General features: G+C 41.2%; 1 protein-coding gene across 1 annotated transcript in view; it reads right to left on the reverse strand.

The window, feature by feature from the left end:
* The window catches only part of STK39 (serine/threonine kinase 39), a 252,613-nt gene that overhangs the window by 84,208 nt on the left and 153,609 nt on the right, over positions 1–14,796 (reverse strand). The window contains exons 11-14 of the mRNA XM_084892329.1: positions 11,848–11,970; positions 11,710–11,739; positions 8,781–8,843; positions 7,110–7,177 (exon numbers count right to left, since the gene is read on the reverse strand). Coding sequence (XP_084748455.1) covers positions 7,110–7,177; positions 8,781–8,843; positions 11,710–11,739; positions 11,848–11,970 — 284 coding nt within the window. The remainder of the gene's footprint in view (positions 1–7,109; positions 7,178–8,780; positions 8,844–11,709; positions 11,740–11,847; positions 11,971–14,796) is intronic.

Genomic DNA, 14,796 nt, shown 5'->3' on the forward strand with positions numbered 1-14,796 from the left:
ATGAGTTTGACTACTGCGCTAGCCTGTAAAGCGTTAACACGCATAAACGTCATGCCCACATGACCTCAGGGTATAAGAAAGGCAAGTGCACCGTTTCCCAACACCCAATAGCCACACATTGCATAGACCAGTGATTTGCAAAGACGGAGGGAGGGTAAAGGTGTGTGTTCATTTATATACACGTATACACATATATCAGAATCTTGATGTGGAGACGAAAAGAAATGAGGAGGGTACAAAAGGGGGCATGAAGTTTCTAAAATCTGATCAACACTGGCCACAACCACCTATCCACTTCGTCTCCTGCAGACGGGCTCCGGAGACAGCTTATCTGGGCCCAGAGGTGGCACAAGTGACCCAGAGTGAACTTCACATGGGGAATGGACATGAGGAAATTGAATGGCAGAGGCCAACACTGGGAGGCAGGTTTCTGATCCTCAATGAGCATGTAACTTTGCAGGTCCTAAGAGAAAGAGCTCGGACTTATGAGTGGCTGCTGGTGGTGAGAGAAGAGGTCAGGAAACTGGCACCTTGCACACAGAGATTACTGAGAATAATCCTATAACCCACATTTCTATATGATTTAAGCGGTGTTTGTAAAACTAGGGCCTAAGGGTGTGCTCACACAAGCCCTTATCTGCCTATCTACCTACCTACCTATCTACCTATCTATATTGTTGACAGTATTACAGATGTCCCCATTCCTTCCCATTTGCCCAACTCCACCCAGCCGCTGCCCACCCCAGGCCTTTATCACACTACTGTCTGTGTCCATTGGTTGTGCATATAGACATAAGAGTTGATTGGTTAATCCCTTCCATCTTCCCCTCTAAGGTCTGACAGCTTGTCCATACATCCTTAACTCTGGACCTATTTTGTTCGTCAGTTTATTTTGTTCCTTAAATCCCACATATAAGTGAGATCATAGTATATTTGTCTTTCTCTGACTGGCTTATTTTTCGCTTAGCATAATAAACTCCAGGTGCATCCCTGCTGTTGTAAAGGATAACAGTGCCTACATTTTTACAACCACATGGTATTCCATTGTCTCTATAAGTGTTTTAAATGTTGTGCTTCTGTTTCAACTACAATTAGTCACACACATTTATGTTGAGACCTCACAATCATTACACTCAAGTGATTCCTGGTGTAGCATGTTCATCATCCTCATTGCCATGGGAACTTTACTCTCCAGCTCACTTACACCAATGGTCGGCAAACTGCGGCTCTCAAGCCACATGCAGCTCGCGAGCCACGGTTTGCCTCTGTGTTGACTAATGAGTTTGCTGACCACTGGGATAGGGGCTTAACACAAGGAACAACAACAGCCTGTAATGATTGGAATCAAGAGTCTAGGTCAGTGGTCGGCCAACTCATTAGTCAACAGAGCGGCAAACTGTAGCTCGCGAGCTGCATGTGGCTTGTGTGCTGCAGTTTGCCGACCACTGACCTACACAATAACCTCCCCATTTTTCAAACCTTAACCATCTTTTCCTTCCTCACTCTCAAATGATGGCATGCCTTATTTTACTCATGTAAAAGGGATTTCCTCATGTCCTTTCCAAGTCCACCAATCTCCGTGCACCTCTGCCTGCCCTCCCTGTGGTGCCTGCATAGTCCAACAGGGGACCTTTCCATGCCGCTAAGTCTGACATCTACGGCACACCTAGGAGTCATCCTTCCCACCCACCTGAGGACACCAGTCTTACCATATCTCCTCTCTCATTCCGTTTTTCCTTCTCTGTTGGATCATTCCCATTAATCTATAAACAATGCTTTAAAAAAAAAAAAAAAAAAAAAAACAAAAAAAAAACCTCCCTTCACCTTATATTCACATTGAACTACCACCTATTTCTTTAGTCCCCTGTATATAGCAATTTTCTAGCTAGAGTTAGATGTACTAACAAGTTATCTATCATTATTGCCTCATGTTCTCTCTTGCTACTCTGCCTTGAACCCCATTCAATCAGGCCTTTGTCCCTATCACTCCAATGAAACAACTCTTGCCAAGGTCAAGGATGTGCTACATTTTGCTAGATACAATGGCGAATTCTCAGTTCCTATCGTACTTGGTCTATTAATAGAGACAGCTTTTCACTCCTCTTTTCTTGAGATGCTCCTCTGTGCTCTCCTCTGCTTCATCAGCCTCTCCTTGCCAATCAGGTGATTGCTCCTCATCCACACACTGCCTAAGCGTACACACCACACCGCTATTTTCTTTACCCTCATTACTCCTAAGGTGAGCACATATAATTTTCATAGCTTGAAATACCATAAGTAACAACAATTCTCAAATGTATTTACAGCCCAGCAATATATTTCCATTGAAATCTAAACTCATACACTCCATATCAGTGGTCTCCAACCTTTCGGACATCATGGACCACCATTGGTCCATGGACCACCAGCTGGCGACCGCTGTCCTATATAATATTATCACACAGATATCCACTAGACAGCCCAAATTTACCATATCTGAACTTAAACTCTTGATTCTACCCCAACCTGCTACCTCAACTCAGGAAACAGCAACTCCGTACACAACATATTTTCAAGCCCAAACCTTGAGTAATCTCTGAGTTCTCACTCCTCCAACCAGAGTTCAATAATTGGTATCACCTTCATTACTCCCCACCCTGGTCCAGGTCACATCATCACCCCCTGCTCCCACCTAACGGGTCTCTCCATAAAGCAACCACAGTGCTCATTTTGAAATTTAACTCACGTATCACTCTCCTGCTCACAAACCTCCAATGGTCCCCACCCACTGAAGGAGAAATCCAAAGTGTTCACCACAGGCTTCACAGTGCTACAGACGTCAGCCCCTGCCAGCTCTCTGACCTCACTCCTACCACTCGGTCCCGCTGGGGCCCTGGCTGTTTTATAACTGAAGTGACATGCTCCCCCTCTCAGAACCTTTGCAATCACTGTTTGCTCTGCATAGAACTCTTTTCCTCCAAACAACTTACTGCTTGAATCCTCAATTCCATCAGTGGTCTGCTCTAATGCCAGAGAATTCAGAGCACCCTTCTGCGGAAGGCAGGGTTTTAGGATGGCCTCCAATATGCCCTGCACCCAGGTGTACATGTCCTGCATAATCCTCTCCCCTGAGAGTGAGTGGGATCTTTAGATGTGATGGGCTGCCATTCCACCAGTAAGTTGTGTCATGTGGAAAAGGTGAAGGGATCTTGCAGATGTAATTAAAAGTTCCAAATTGGCTGATTTTGACTTCCTCAAAAGGGAGGTTATCCTAGATAGAATGGGCTGCAACCTTTAACAGGGGGACTGAGCCCATGGAGGAGAAGGGAGCGGGTCTCTTACTGTCCTTGGGAAAAAAAGAAAAGAAAAAAAAGCTAGGTCAGTTGTGATCTACCTGTGGAATGAGGTGTCTGAAGGAGTGAGGACATCAGACCACAACTGCAAGAAACTGAATTTTGACAACACCCAGAGGAGCTCGGAAGACATTGAGCTCCAAGCAAGCCTGAATTATAGCCGTGTGAGACACAGCAGAGAAACCATCTCAGCTGTGCCCAGACTTCTGGCCTAAAGAAACTGAGAGATAGTAAATAGGTGTTTTAAGCCACTGAGTTTGTGGTGACTGGTTACACACCAGTAGAAAACTTCTATGCCTTCCTCAACATAGAATAGCACTCCCTATGCTTTCTATCCTCAGAGAACTTTACATATCATAACATAGTATATAAATATTTGAATTATTCTTCTCCCCACCTTTAAAATGCAAGCTTTCAGAGGGCAAGAAATTTTGCTATCCCCCCGCCCTGTTGTATCGTAGCACCTAGAATAGTACCATGCACATAGAAGGTGCTCAATAAACATTTTAGAAAGAATAAATGTACTTGCTGTACTTGCTGTTTACACTATTAGCACAGAGTGGTCACAAAAATTTAATAGCATTTAACCTTTCACGTTCAAAGGTATTTCTCAAGTTAAAGTACAAGGATTGCCCTTTAAGGGGTCTAACAGTATATTCCGAGAGAGTCACAAGTTCTCAAATATTAAAAAAAAACGAAACACATTAATTTAAAGAAAGACCTTATAAAATTATAGGAGGGAGATGTATACAAACAAGTGTATACAAATGTATACAAACAAATGTTTGTATGAAAATAAAAAATCATTCCCATATTGTGAAGATGTTTCTAGGTGGTTAGATTCAGGAAAATACCATGGTTATAGTATGTCTAATTTCAGCACCACTTCCAATGGATCCTTTTATGACATGCTTCTGAATAGTTAACATTCACTAAAAGGCAGGGGAATCAATAGGATTTGGTTCTGGTTGAGCAACTATATCATAAAATACTAGGCAATTACTGAAAGTCATTTAAGACAGTGAGCAGTTTCTACCAGATGCCAGAGGCTCTGTCCTATTTGAACTACTGAACATGTTAATCAATGTTTTGGTAAAGATGTCAAAGATTGGATATCATCACTTGCCGATATGATAAACCAAACACTGTAACTAATATGACACATTGACAATCAAGAGTGAAATGTATGGTGGGCAAGCAGTGAATCAAAACCAACAGATTCATTACTATAGTGATAACGTTGAGACAGAGAATGTTAAAACACATGTTGCATTTCAGAATTAGTCTTGATAGACCTTCAAATGAAAAAAATCAAAATCGGGTTTAGTCTGAGTTTTAGGTCATACTAATTTGCCAAGGTACATGGATATTTCAAAAGGCAATGAAAACTTGCCGAAACTGGTTTGGCTCAATGGATAGAGTGTCGGCTTGGGGACTGAAGGGACTCAAGTTCGATTCCGGTCAAGGGCATGTACCTTGGGTGCGGGTATATCCCCAGTAGGGAGTGTGCAAGAGGCAGCTGATTGATGACTCTCTCTCATTGATGTTTCTAGCTCTCTATCTCTCTCCCTTCCTCTCTGTACAAAATTAATAAATATATTTTAAAAAAAAAAAGCAATGAAAACTTGGCCTGATTTAGGAAAAAGACAGCTTGTGATTTGTAAAAAAAAAAAAAAAAAAAAAAAATCACATGATCTTACTACTGTATTCAGCCTGCTCAGACCACATCATGAGGCCTGTATGTAAACACAGGTGCCACATTTAAAAGGGAAAAGGCTAAACTGGAAAACAACTGCATGAAAAGAATTCTGAGGTCAAATAGGCTTTAGAGTCAATAAATTCCTTTCCTATAAGACTTTTCTTAGAACCTTTAATGTTAATGTTCCTTGTGATTTCAAAATAAGGTGTGTTTGTGTGTATATATAATAGATCCATACACACTGTTTCATTACTTCATAAAGCATCCTGTAGGAGTAGTGAAATAAGCCACAAACTCAGGAAAACCACCCTCAAAATCCAAGAGGGAAAAGGTAACAAAAGCAGGTGTGGACTAAATGTCAGTAAAGTTGAACATCCAGGATTATGAGGGGGACAGAGAACTAACTATATTATGAGAAGCATGACTGAAGTTCCATGCACTGTTTTGCCTGAGAAAAGAGAAGAACAAGCCTTGCAAATAGACAAATGGCTTTCAGAAAAATGAGGAAATGCATTAGTCCTATATTGTTCTAGTACCTAGCGCAAAACAATATTTTGAAGGTAAGGGTAAAAACATTCATTTTAACACAATCTTCAGGAGACTTATCCAGAGTGTCTGAGAGTTGCTTGAGGGCCAAAATTTGAGCCCATACAAATCCCAAACAGGAGGGTCAGCTGAACCTTCAGGAGGAAGATGAACTGTCACAATGAAAGCTTTTCATGTTCATGGGGGTGATCCTGGGAAAACAGCGAGCTGAAGGATGTGCAGAGGCTGGGTAAATAAAAGGGACACTAAAGAAAAGATTCCTGCATGAACCAAGTGGGAGACTGGATGACTGGATTCTGAAGGTCACTTCCAACACCGCACACTCAGCGGACTAGACTGTGACCTTCACCATCGCCTCACCTCTGCATCTCAACGACAAACACTGAGCCTGGCTCAGCATGGGTTTCTCATGAATTCGGGTGGACTGAATGAATAAATTAACAAGTGACAAATGACAGGAGTACCTGCTTCCAAAGTCAAATAAGAAGGGAAAGAGCCATTTCATTATTCAGGGCTCGCAAAATACACTAATTGTAACTCATAAGGAAGGCTACTTTCAAATATAAGGAAAACAGTCTTGTGGTAATTTCACTTCTTGATTTCTTGGGAAATCAACGCTGAGTTAAATTGCACCGAGGGTTGTTGTGAGAGTCCCCAGGAAGGACAAGAAAATGTGCTGCAGGTTGTGAACGGCCGTCAGAAGGAAGGGGTGAGTATGGCAACGATAATCTGCCCTGACAGACCACGATGATAACGCAGGGGTCTGGAAACAAACCTTGACAATGAACCTGCTTTTTTACAGCCACAGCTCTGAAAACAGCCCATTAGCCATGCGCTTTATGTGTTTGTCAAAGGAGAGTGCGTACAACTTATGTTAACATACCTTCTAAGATGTGCCTGTATTCTGATTTACCTGGTAAATTCAGTTCTTTACAATTAAGTTTAAGCACATTGCTTTTGTCCCGAGACACCAAATTCTTAACAAAGAACATGGACCTTAAGATTTGGAAATCTTTGACACAGAAGGTGCTTTCATTCACACTAGATACAAGAACTCCACTGCCCGGCACCATATTTGTATCCATTTCAAAACAAATCTGTCATTTCTCCACAGTGGCTGATCAAACCTGCCACTGAAGAATGTTCTGAACAGGCCACTTGTAGTACAAGCATGGTTTATTTCTGACAGAGACCGGCTGCTCAAGTGTGAAAGAAACTCATTAAAAGTCTCTTACTGTGATCTCGCATTGTAAAACAGAAAAAGAAAAACCCGAGAATGAAAAGGCAAGGAAAAGAAAAGTTAATGAAGGGTGCATTGTGCCTGCAGACACACTCAGATGGCGCTCTGCTTTCTTGCTGTTTCTTAGTAAGCAACCAGAAGAGAGCAATTAGTCCTGGGAACACTGGCTGCTCCGGGAAATCAAGGAAGTTAGCACTCTTACTTTATGCTAATGCTATGAAAAGTTAATGAAGGAGATCGGAATATTGTACTACCCGAAAAGCACTGCAAAGTGAACAACAATATTACTTACCTTAATCTTAAAACGAGGTTCACGGCGCAAGAACCTTCTCTGTAGTCCTCATTAGCGTTGGGCAGGCCCTTTAAAAGCCAAACAGCAAACAGTGTCATAAACTCAGGAAACAGACCAATGAAATCATGACATCCCTTGATTAGTACATCCTTTTCCTTCTGGAAATTTCAAAACTACATCTTTACAGGTGCTGGTCTTATTTAGCAACAGATCACCTCTGTGCAGAGGTCCATTATGACCACTGATATTTTATTGTAGCATGAGCCCTACAAACAGTTGCTATAAATTACAATAAGTCCAAAGGCAGCGGCTCAGCCATTTAATGGGGCACCTGGCAGCCAGAGCCATGGACTGTTCCCCACTGGGCCGTGGGGATGCAGAGATCTGTCTGGGCACCTGAAGCCTCAGGATGCAGAGGAAGGTGGAACCAGCGGATTAGGCCACTGTTTTTCTTTTGTGCCTTCCTCACCTCGAGCCTCTTTCCTTAAATACAGATCACCAGTCATGATGCCTCCACTACACAGCCTACCCCTCCTCCTGTCAACCCCTTCCTGTTAAGAGTAGAAAAATAAGGGATTTCAAGTCAAGCCTTGGCACTGCCACTGACCAGCTATGTAACTGTGGGCAAGTCATTCTCTGAACCTATTTCTCCATATACAAAATGGGGATAGATACCTGCCTCAAAGGGTTTCTGGGAGAACTAGTACATATGAAAGTAAGGCCTAACCCACATCACGTTATACATCCCAAGTTATCCAAATGCCTTTTCCTGATTACTCTCTCTGCCTTCTGACTCATTGTTATGTCTGACTTGCCTTTCATCGTTCAACCCATCCCTCCATTTTATCTCCAGGTGTGTTTCGGAGTTGCCTGATAGTATGGAGACCTACACTGAACCTTGCCTCTGCGCTAAGCAGTGGTACAACCTTCATGAGCCACTTAACCACTGCAGATCTTTGCTTCGTCAGCTATAAATTAAGGGCAAGGACTAGATATCTGACCTCAAACATGAAATGGTTGCTTTCTGCAACCATGAAATCTCACTGCCTCCTCAGTATACAACCAATTCATCAAACACAGATCAGGTAGGCTAGAAACGAATCCAAATGGAATATGCAGACTTGCGGGGGGCGGGGTGTGTACCCTTCCCTAGCACCCAAGCCAGCTCGTGGCACACATCCTGTGTCACATAACACTTAATACAAATGCATCTCATAGGCACTGAACTATTGTTTTTATAAGGTAAGTTGTAGAGATAAATTGGCCCATAAAATTCAACGATAAAAGAATTATGAAAACAGGTCATGGAAATCCAACCAGGAACAAAGAAGAAAATTATCAATTAACTACAGTGTTTTGTGGATGGAGTCTAACAGAATGGTGAGTCATTTTCTTTCTTTTTCTTATTTCACACAATACCAGCAATTTCAGAGGCAGTCTGGCATTCAATGCTTGCTCTTGAAGCCATCATTTAAAGGTTGGAGGCCCTGAAAATCATGGTCAATAGTGACAGTATTCTTTTCTCCATACCTATTAAACAAGAAGAGTCTACAGGCCCCTGTTTTGGAAGCACTACCCTGAAATTATCCATCCTTCTCAAGTGCTAGTTCTTCTTTATAAAAATCTATTCACAGAGCATCTTAGACGGAAATGACTGGCGGAGAAACATACCTGGGAGTCCTGCATAGAGAGAGACTGTATCTGCTCGGGTATGCCGCTGGCATTCACCGCCATCTGTTAAGAGAGCCACCGTTACAGCCATTAAAGAAACCAAAATGAGACAGTAGGGCCAGTGTGGCTGCACAAAATCTTGATTATCAGAGACAAACATTTTAAATAACCTAGGTCATTTTAAAACAGTATTTCCCAACGTGTGGTCCTTTTGTTCTCTGCATTGGAATTTCCTGAGACACATATCAAAGATTTCTGAGCTGCACCCAGACTAATTCAGAATTTCATGGAGACAGGTAAGAACCGTATCTTTAAGAAGTGTCCCGACTCACCCAAATGCTTTTATATATATATATATATTTTATTAATTTTTTACAAAGAGGAAGAGAGAGGGACAGAGAGTTAGAAACATCGATGAGAATCACCAATCAGCTGCCTCTTGCACACCCCCCACTGGGGATATGCCCGCAACCAAGGTACATGCCCTTGACCTGAATCGAACCTGGGACCTTTCAGTCCGCAGGCCGATGCTCTATCCACTGAGCCAAACCAGCTTCGGCCACCCAAATGCTTTTAAAGAACCACTGTGCTGAAGTGAAAGGCATGGACTATTTTAAACTCGGTAACAGAAAAAATGCCCAGGACCATTTTTTCTTATCCTATAATTTCATTCAAAGTTAAGAGCCTCCTAATGAAATGATGTTAAGACTAGTAAAACCTCCCCCATTCATGATTACTTTGAGCAACTTATTCACTCGGTTTCAAAAAACATAAAAGGATAGTTAGGTTTTTTTAAACATTTTTGAAAACAGGAATGCCACAGTGATAGTTCTATTTTTCTCTCAATGTTAGAAACCTGGCTCTAATGTGATACCAAAAATATTTTAGCATCAAGCCCTACTTTGGTGAACTCTGCCCTGAACAAAAATTGAAAGACCAAAATAAACTCCAAGAGGAACAGCAATGAAAAAGGACGAAAAGGGAGTTTCCATTTCTAAACTTACTATCAATAATCAGACCTCAGCAGAAACTCTTTGTACCAAGTGTTTTCTAAAGGTTAAGGGCATAAAATTCTTGCTCTCTCTGCTTTCTCAAAAAGAAGTATGTGAGTAATAAAGTAACAGGAGAAAGGGGGTAGATGTCTGCAAATGTGCTTTGAAATGCATCGCAAAATGAAGACAGACTGATGGATGAATCGATATGTGTGCATGTGATTAAGCTAATATAGTAGTGGTAGGACCCAGGTGATAGGTATGTGCATGTTCATTGTAACACATTTCCCATGTTCCTATATTTTTGACACTTTTCATACTAAATTTTTGGGGGAAGGAGGGAATGACTACATTAGAAGAGCAAATAATCTGTGTCCCTTAACCAGCCAGAGGGATTGCGCCTGTGCCAAATGACTTCTTGTCAAGAATCATTCAGGCTGAGCCCATGGTCTTCATTTTGCAGAAAATATCCCAGCCCAAAAGATACCATAATCCAAATAATACATCAGTCAGACCTAGTAAGAAAGAACCAAGTCTGGCCTAGTAAGGATGGATGCAGTGACCACAATCCAATGAGGATATCCTGTAGTGAACCAATAATGAATGCTTTTGGGGTCTATGGTGCTATTTGAATTATATTGTTTGTCCTATTTGTTAGTGAAACTGGCCATTTTAGTTAGAGATAATCTTAAAAATAGATGAAAAACCTTGACTATTTTATTCTAGATAAAACAGGAAAGTGTTCAAGAACAGGGCAGGATTCATGATACCTGGTTAGGATCATTCCTAAATGCCCAGCACATCTGTATAGTCAATGTGTCTTACCGCAGGGTTCATCACCACCCTCACTAACTCATGGGATAACTTCCTTGATTAAACCTTATATTTCATGTATTAAATGGGAAGATACATCCATAAGCTAGGAGGAGACAGGACCTGAAGCAAGTAACCCAGAGGAAGCCGGCAGACGGAAAAGTCCTTTGACAAGGCCTAACGGTGTGACATGAGGATGAGAAGAAAACAGAAGGAGGGGGCAGGAACAGAGTAAGGTGTGGCTTGTAGCTCTGATGCTGTTTCCTCAGAATGTCCAGCCGCCTATTGCCCCTGAAAGTGGAATAGGACTTATTCCATTTAATCAAAAGAAAAAGTCTGCTAATTTTAAAAAGTTGGGATGGACTCACTTATAACCCGGAATCTTCTGTTGCCTTAATGAGAATTTACCAAGGTACACATTAATTACTAGGACTGTAAAATATCTGGGCCATTTAAATATGCTCAAATTTCCTCTAGGAGAAATAGCACACATCCTTTGAACTACAATCGTCATTAGTCATTAGGTATTAGGGTAATTAACCAGCTAGAGGAAGTGAGTTAATCAAAAGATGACCAAGCCTCAAAGGGAAGCTGATGAAAGAGTGTTCCTTGCCTACTTAGTTATCCAGGAGATTTAAAAATCAAGACCAAGAGATTCAACCTAGAGTTGCTAACCATCTTAATATCTTACTTTAAACTATAATTCAAAAAGAAATTTTTCCTGTATGCCTACTATGTTTTCTAACTGACAGTAATACCGAGAGTTAGGATTGTGTTACTAATCAGTGCTAAGGACTCCAGAGTGCTTTTTTGCAGGTGACTTCATCAATAATCCTCAGGACAACTTTGCAAGCATTGTGATCATCCCCGTTTGACAAGAGGAGGAAACAGGCTGAGAGAGTCAAGTGACCTGCCCCAATTTATATAGCTCAAAGGGAACTCAAACAGAATGGGGACATGCAAAGGCCATGTCCATTTCCTTTTTTTCTACTACTGCCTGAGAATAGTATTTTGAAGTCTCTTCCTCAAGTGGAACAAACACTGATACTTTGGGGGTGGGGCAGAGAGGGCAGAGAATGAAATAGCAAATAAAAATTAAAAGTCAATAAAGAACCACCACTCACCTCAGGATTTTCTTCTTTTACTCTTCGTGACTGTAAAAACAATGACATATTTATTAATACAAACACACACACACACACACACAATACTACAAAAATGAAATTGGCACAGGCGAGCTAATCATCATCAGTGCTATGTACCTTTTCTTGGGAAAAAGCTGCTTTCCCCTCCTCACTTTTTTCATCCATCTCGTCGTCACTCCACTCCCAGTCACCGTCTTCGGTTTTATGAAGGTGACCACTTGACCCAGGAACTCTTCTTACCTGAATAGGAAAGAAAAAAAAAAAAACAATTCTTCACTGCTCCAATGTGGACAGTGCTTCCTGGTGTTGCTACTTGGGTGACATGGCATACACCTAGCCTGAAAATAAGCTAAGTGGCTCTGAACTCAAGGATCACCAGCGGTTATTACCCAGACACAGTACACAGCCTCCAGAATCCCACACCCATCCTCTCTCTGAAGATACTGTGCACTTGGAATGCTTTACTGTAAACGTGTAGAACGAAATATTTTGGAAGAATATCACACGCATCAGCCATTAAGGATCAAGTTCATTTTTAGCTTTTGCTTAGATTAGCACTTTATTAATTACTTCACATAAAAAGCCACATGGTGCGCTTCCAAACCGCCTAAGGAATGCATGCAAGCAGTAGACTGCTGACAGAGAAGACCAGGGCTTAGGCAGACTAATGAAGCTACTAGACTAGAGGCATCGGCGACCTAAAACCCAAATAAGAAAAGCAAATACCCTCTGCTGCCACCTGGCTCTTTCTCAGGACCTGACCTCATGCATGTTTTCCTGGGATTCTGCTCAACTTACTTCAGCAAAACAAAACAGCATCAGACTATTCTTAACACACTTTGAGACTCTGAGACTGCTAGGACACAGCAAGATAATAATCAGCCATACAGATAACCTAAAGAGATTACAATCAGTCTTCTGCATTTCCTTTGGGGGGGGGGGGAGGGGGGAAGAACTAGGGTAGAGATATAAGCCATGGGGCATGCTTTCCAAATGTCTTTGTGGTTGAAAAAGCAAAACTTTTAAGAGGATAGGATGACTGAGAATGATGAGCTTCTTACCAAAGCCATTTGCCTTAAAATATAAAACCAATGGACTGAGCTGTAATTAAAGAGAGCAATGCAGCAGATGAACACAATGTGACCATAAGAGCCAGTGAGCCACGGATTCAGAGAAACTTCAGGTGGAAAGGGACCTTGGGGACTGCTTAGGCCAACCCCTCATTTTACAGATGAAAAGTGGCCCAAGGCCATAGCTACAAGCACAAAATACAGGCAAGAAAAAAAGTCTTCGGATTCCCATTCTAATGAGAGAGTCTTCTTATGCCATAGAACACATGTGTCAAACACAAGGCCCGCGGGCCAAATCCAGCCCGCCAGGCCTTGCAATGTGGCCCGCACCGCGCTGTCATCACTGCACTCCGCTGTCAGTTTATGACATTGTCAGTTTATGACTGTTCAGTAAAGCATTCGGCCCGCGATTTAGGCTGGATTTTAGATTTTGGCCCCTTCTCTGATTGAGTTCGACACCCCTACCATAGAAGGACTGTGAGGGAAAAAAGAATTGTCTAAAAATGTCCTGTGAAGACGCTGAAAGACCATGAATGTGAAGAAAGGCTTTTTCCCAGAGTAGAAACTTCACTAAAAAGGTGAGCTTCACTAATCCGGAGAGGAAACCCGCAGCACTTATATGGAAAGCAAGCATTTACACACGTCCCATCCATGGGAGGTCATAAGCGACGCAGGCTCAGGGCTGGGTCTGATTTTAAGGCATTGCCATGTGGAACCTGCAAAAGTAACCTGACCACTTGTCTAGAAGATTTGAGTTCCAACAAAGAAGTTGGGGGGGGGGGGGGGGGAGAGTTAAAAAGCAAGTAAAAAGTCCTTATTCATAACTGCCGATAGTTATGCTCAATTTAAAGAGAAAAAGGAAAAGAGCTTTTTCTTCACACCAAAATTTTTTTAAACGAATTCTCCTTTGAAACACTTAGCGAAACCTCTTCTGAGCTTGGCATAAGTTATTTTTTTCCGCTTGCATTTTTAGTCACTGAAAAGATTTATTCTAATTATAGTGATTTTAATGGTGCTTATAAAGATGCTGGCAAAGTATGGCAGAAAAAGTGCTGAAATGCACTTCAGTATTTTCAGAACAGATTGTTCATTTTAAAGCTACAAAGAAACGGATAGGAGAAGAGAAAATAATTTTCTGTTGACATATATAATAAAATTCGTTATTTTTTTTAACAACAATAATCATGAGTATGATATAGAGGAAGATCTGTTAATGACTACATTTAAAAGAATTTAAAGCCACACCTATCACAAAACAAATTAATAGAACAGTGAGAAAACAGTATAATTGTGTTTTAGAAACAGAACAAAGCTCCTTTTACTGAAATCGTAACCAAGCATAGTTAATGAATGAGTATTCTTCAAGTACTCATCTAAAAGATGACACTAAGTACATCTCTCTTTTCTGAAAACACTCAAAGACAGGGCAGCCTCATATCCTGAAACTGAGTTTATGCTCCTTTTCCTCTCTGTGCATAAGATTTGTCAGTTCCCTTTCTACAAGCAGGATCCAATGCAGACAATAAAATGGCCATCTTTATTTTTGTTATTTTAGAACCCTGGCTGTCTGCCTTTTGGTTTTATTTGCTGGAAGACAGAAAGATAAAGCAATATGTCTAGGCTCGAACACTGAAAGAAATGGTGGCATGGACCTTTAAGTAATAAATACTGGTTGAAAAACACGAATGTAGAAATTAAGGCAAAGAACATTCAAAAATCTATGTAGCATAAAATATCCAAATAACAACGAGAATAAGAATACAAGTTTGTTTGGACTTTTAAACAATAAATATTGGTTGAACAAATAAATGTAGAAATTAAGACAAAGAACATCCAAGAGTCTATGTAGCATAAAATAATGGCATAACAATAGCAAGACTAAGAATGCAAGCTTTTTCATTAGAATGTTCTCTCAGTTTACTGGAAGGGAAAAAACTTGCTGCACAATTTGACACCCAGGCCTCATTGTGTGTTTATGTGACACTAGTGACCCAGT

This window comes from Pipistrellus hanaki, assembly GCF_964339955.1.
Source record: "Pipistrellus hanaki genome assembly, chromosome: 8".
NCBI classification, from domain to species: Eukaryota; Metazoa; Chordata; class Mammalia; order Chiroptera; family Vespertilionidae; genus Pipistrellus; species Pipistrellus hanaki.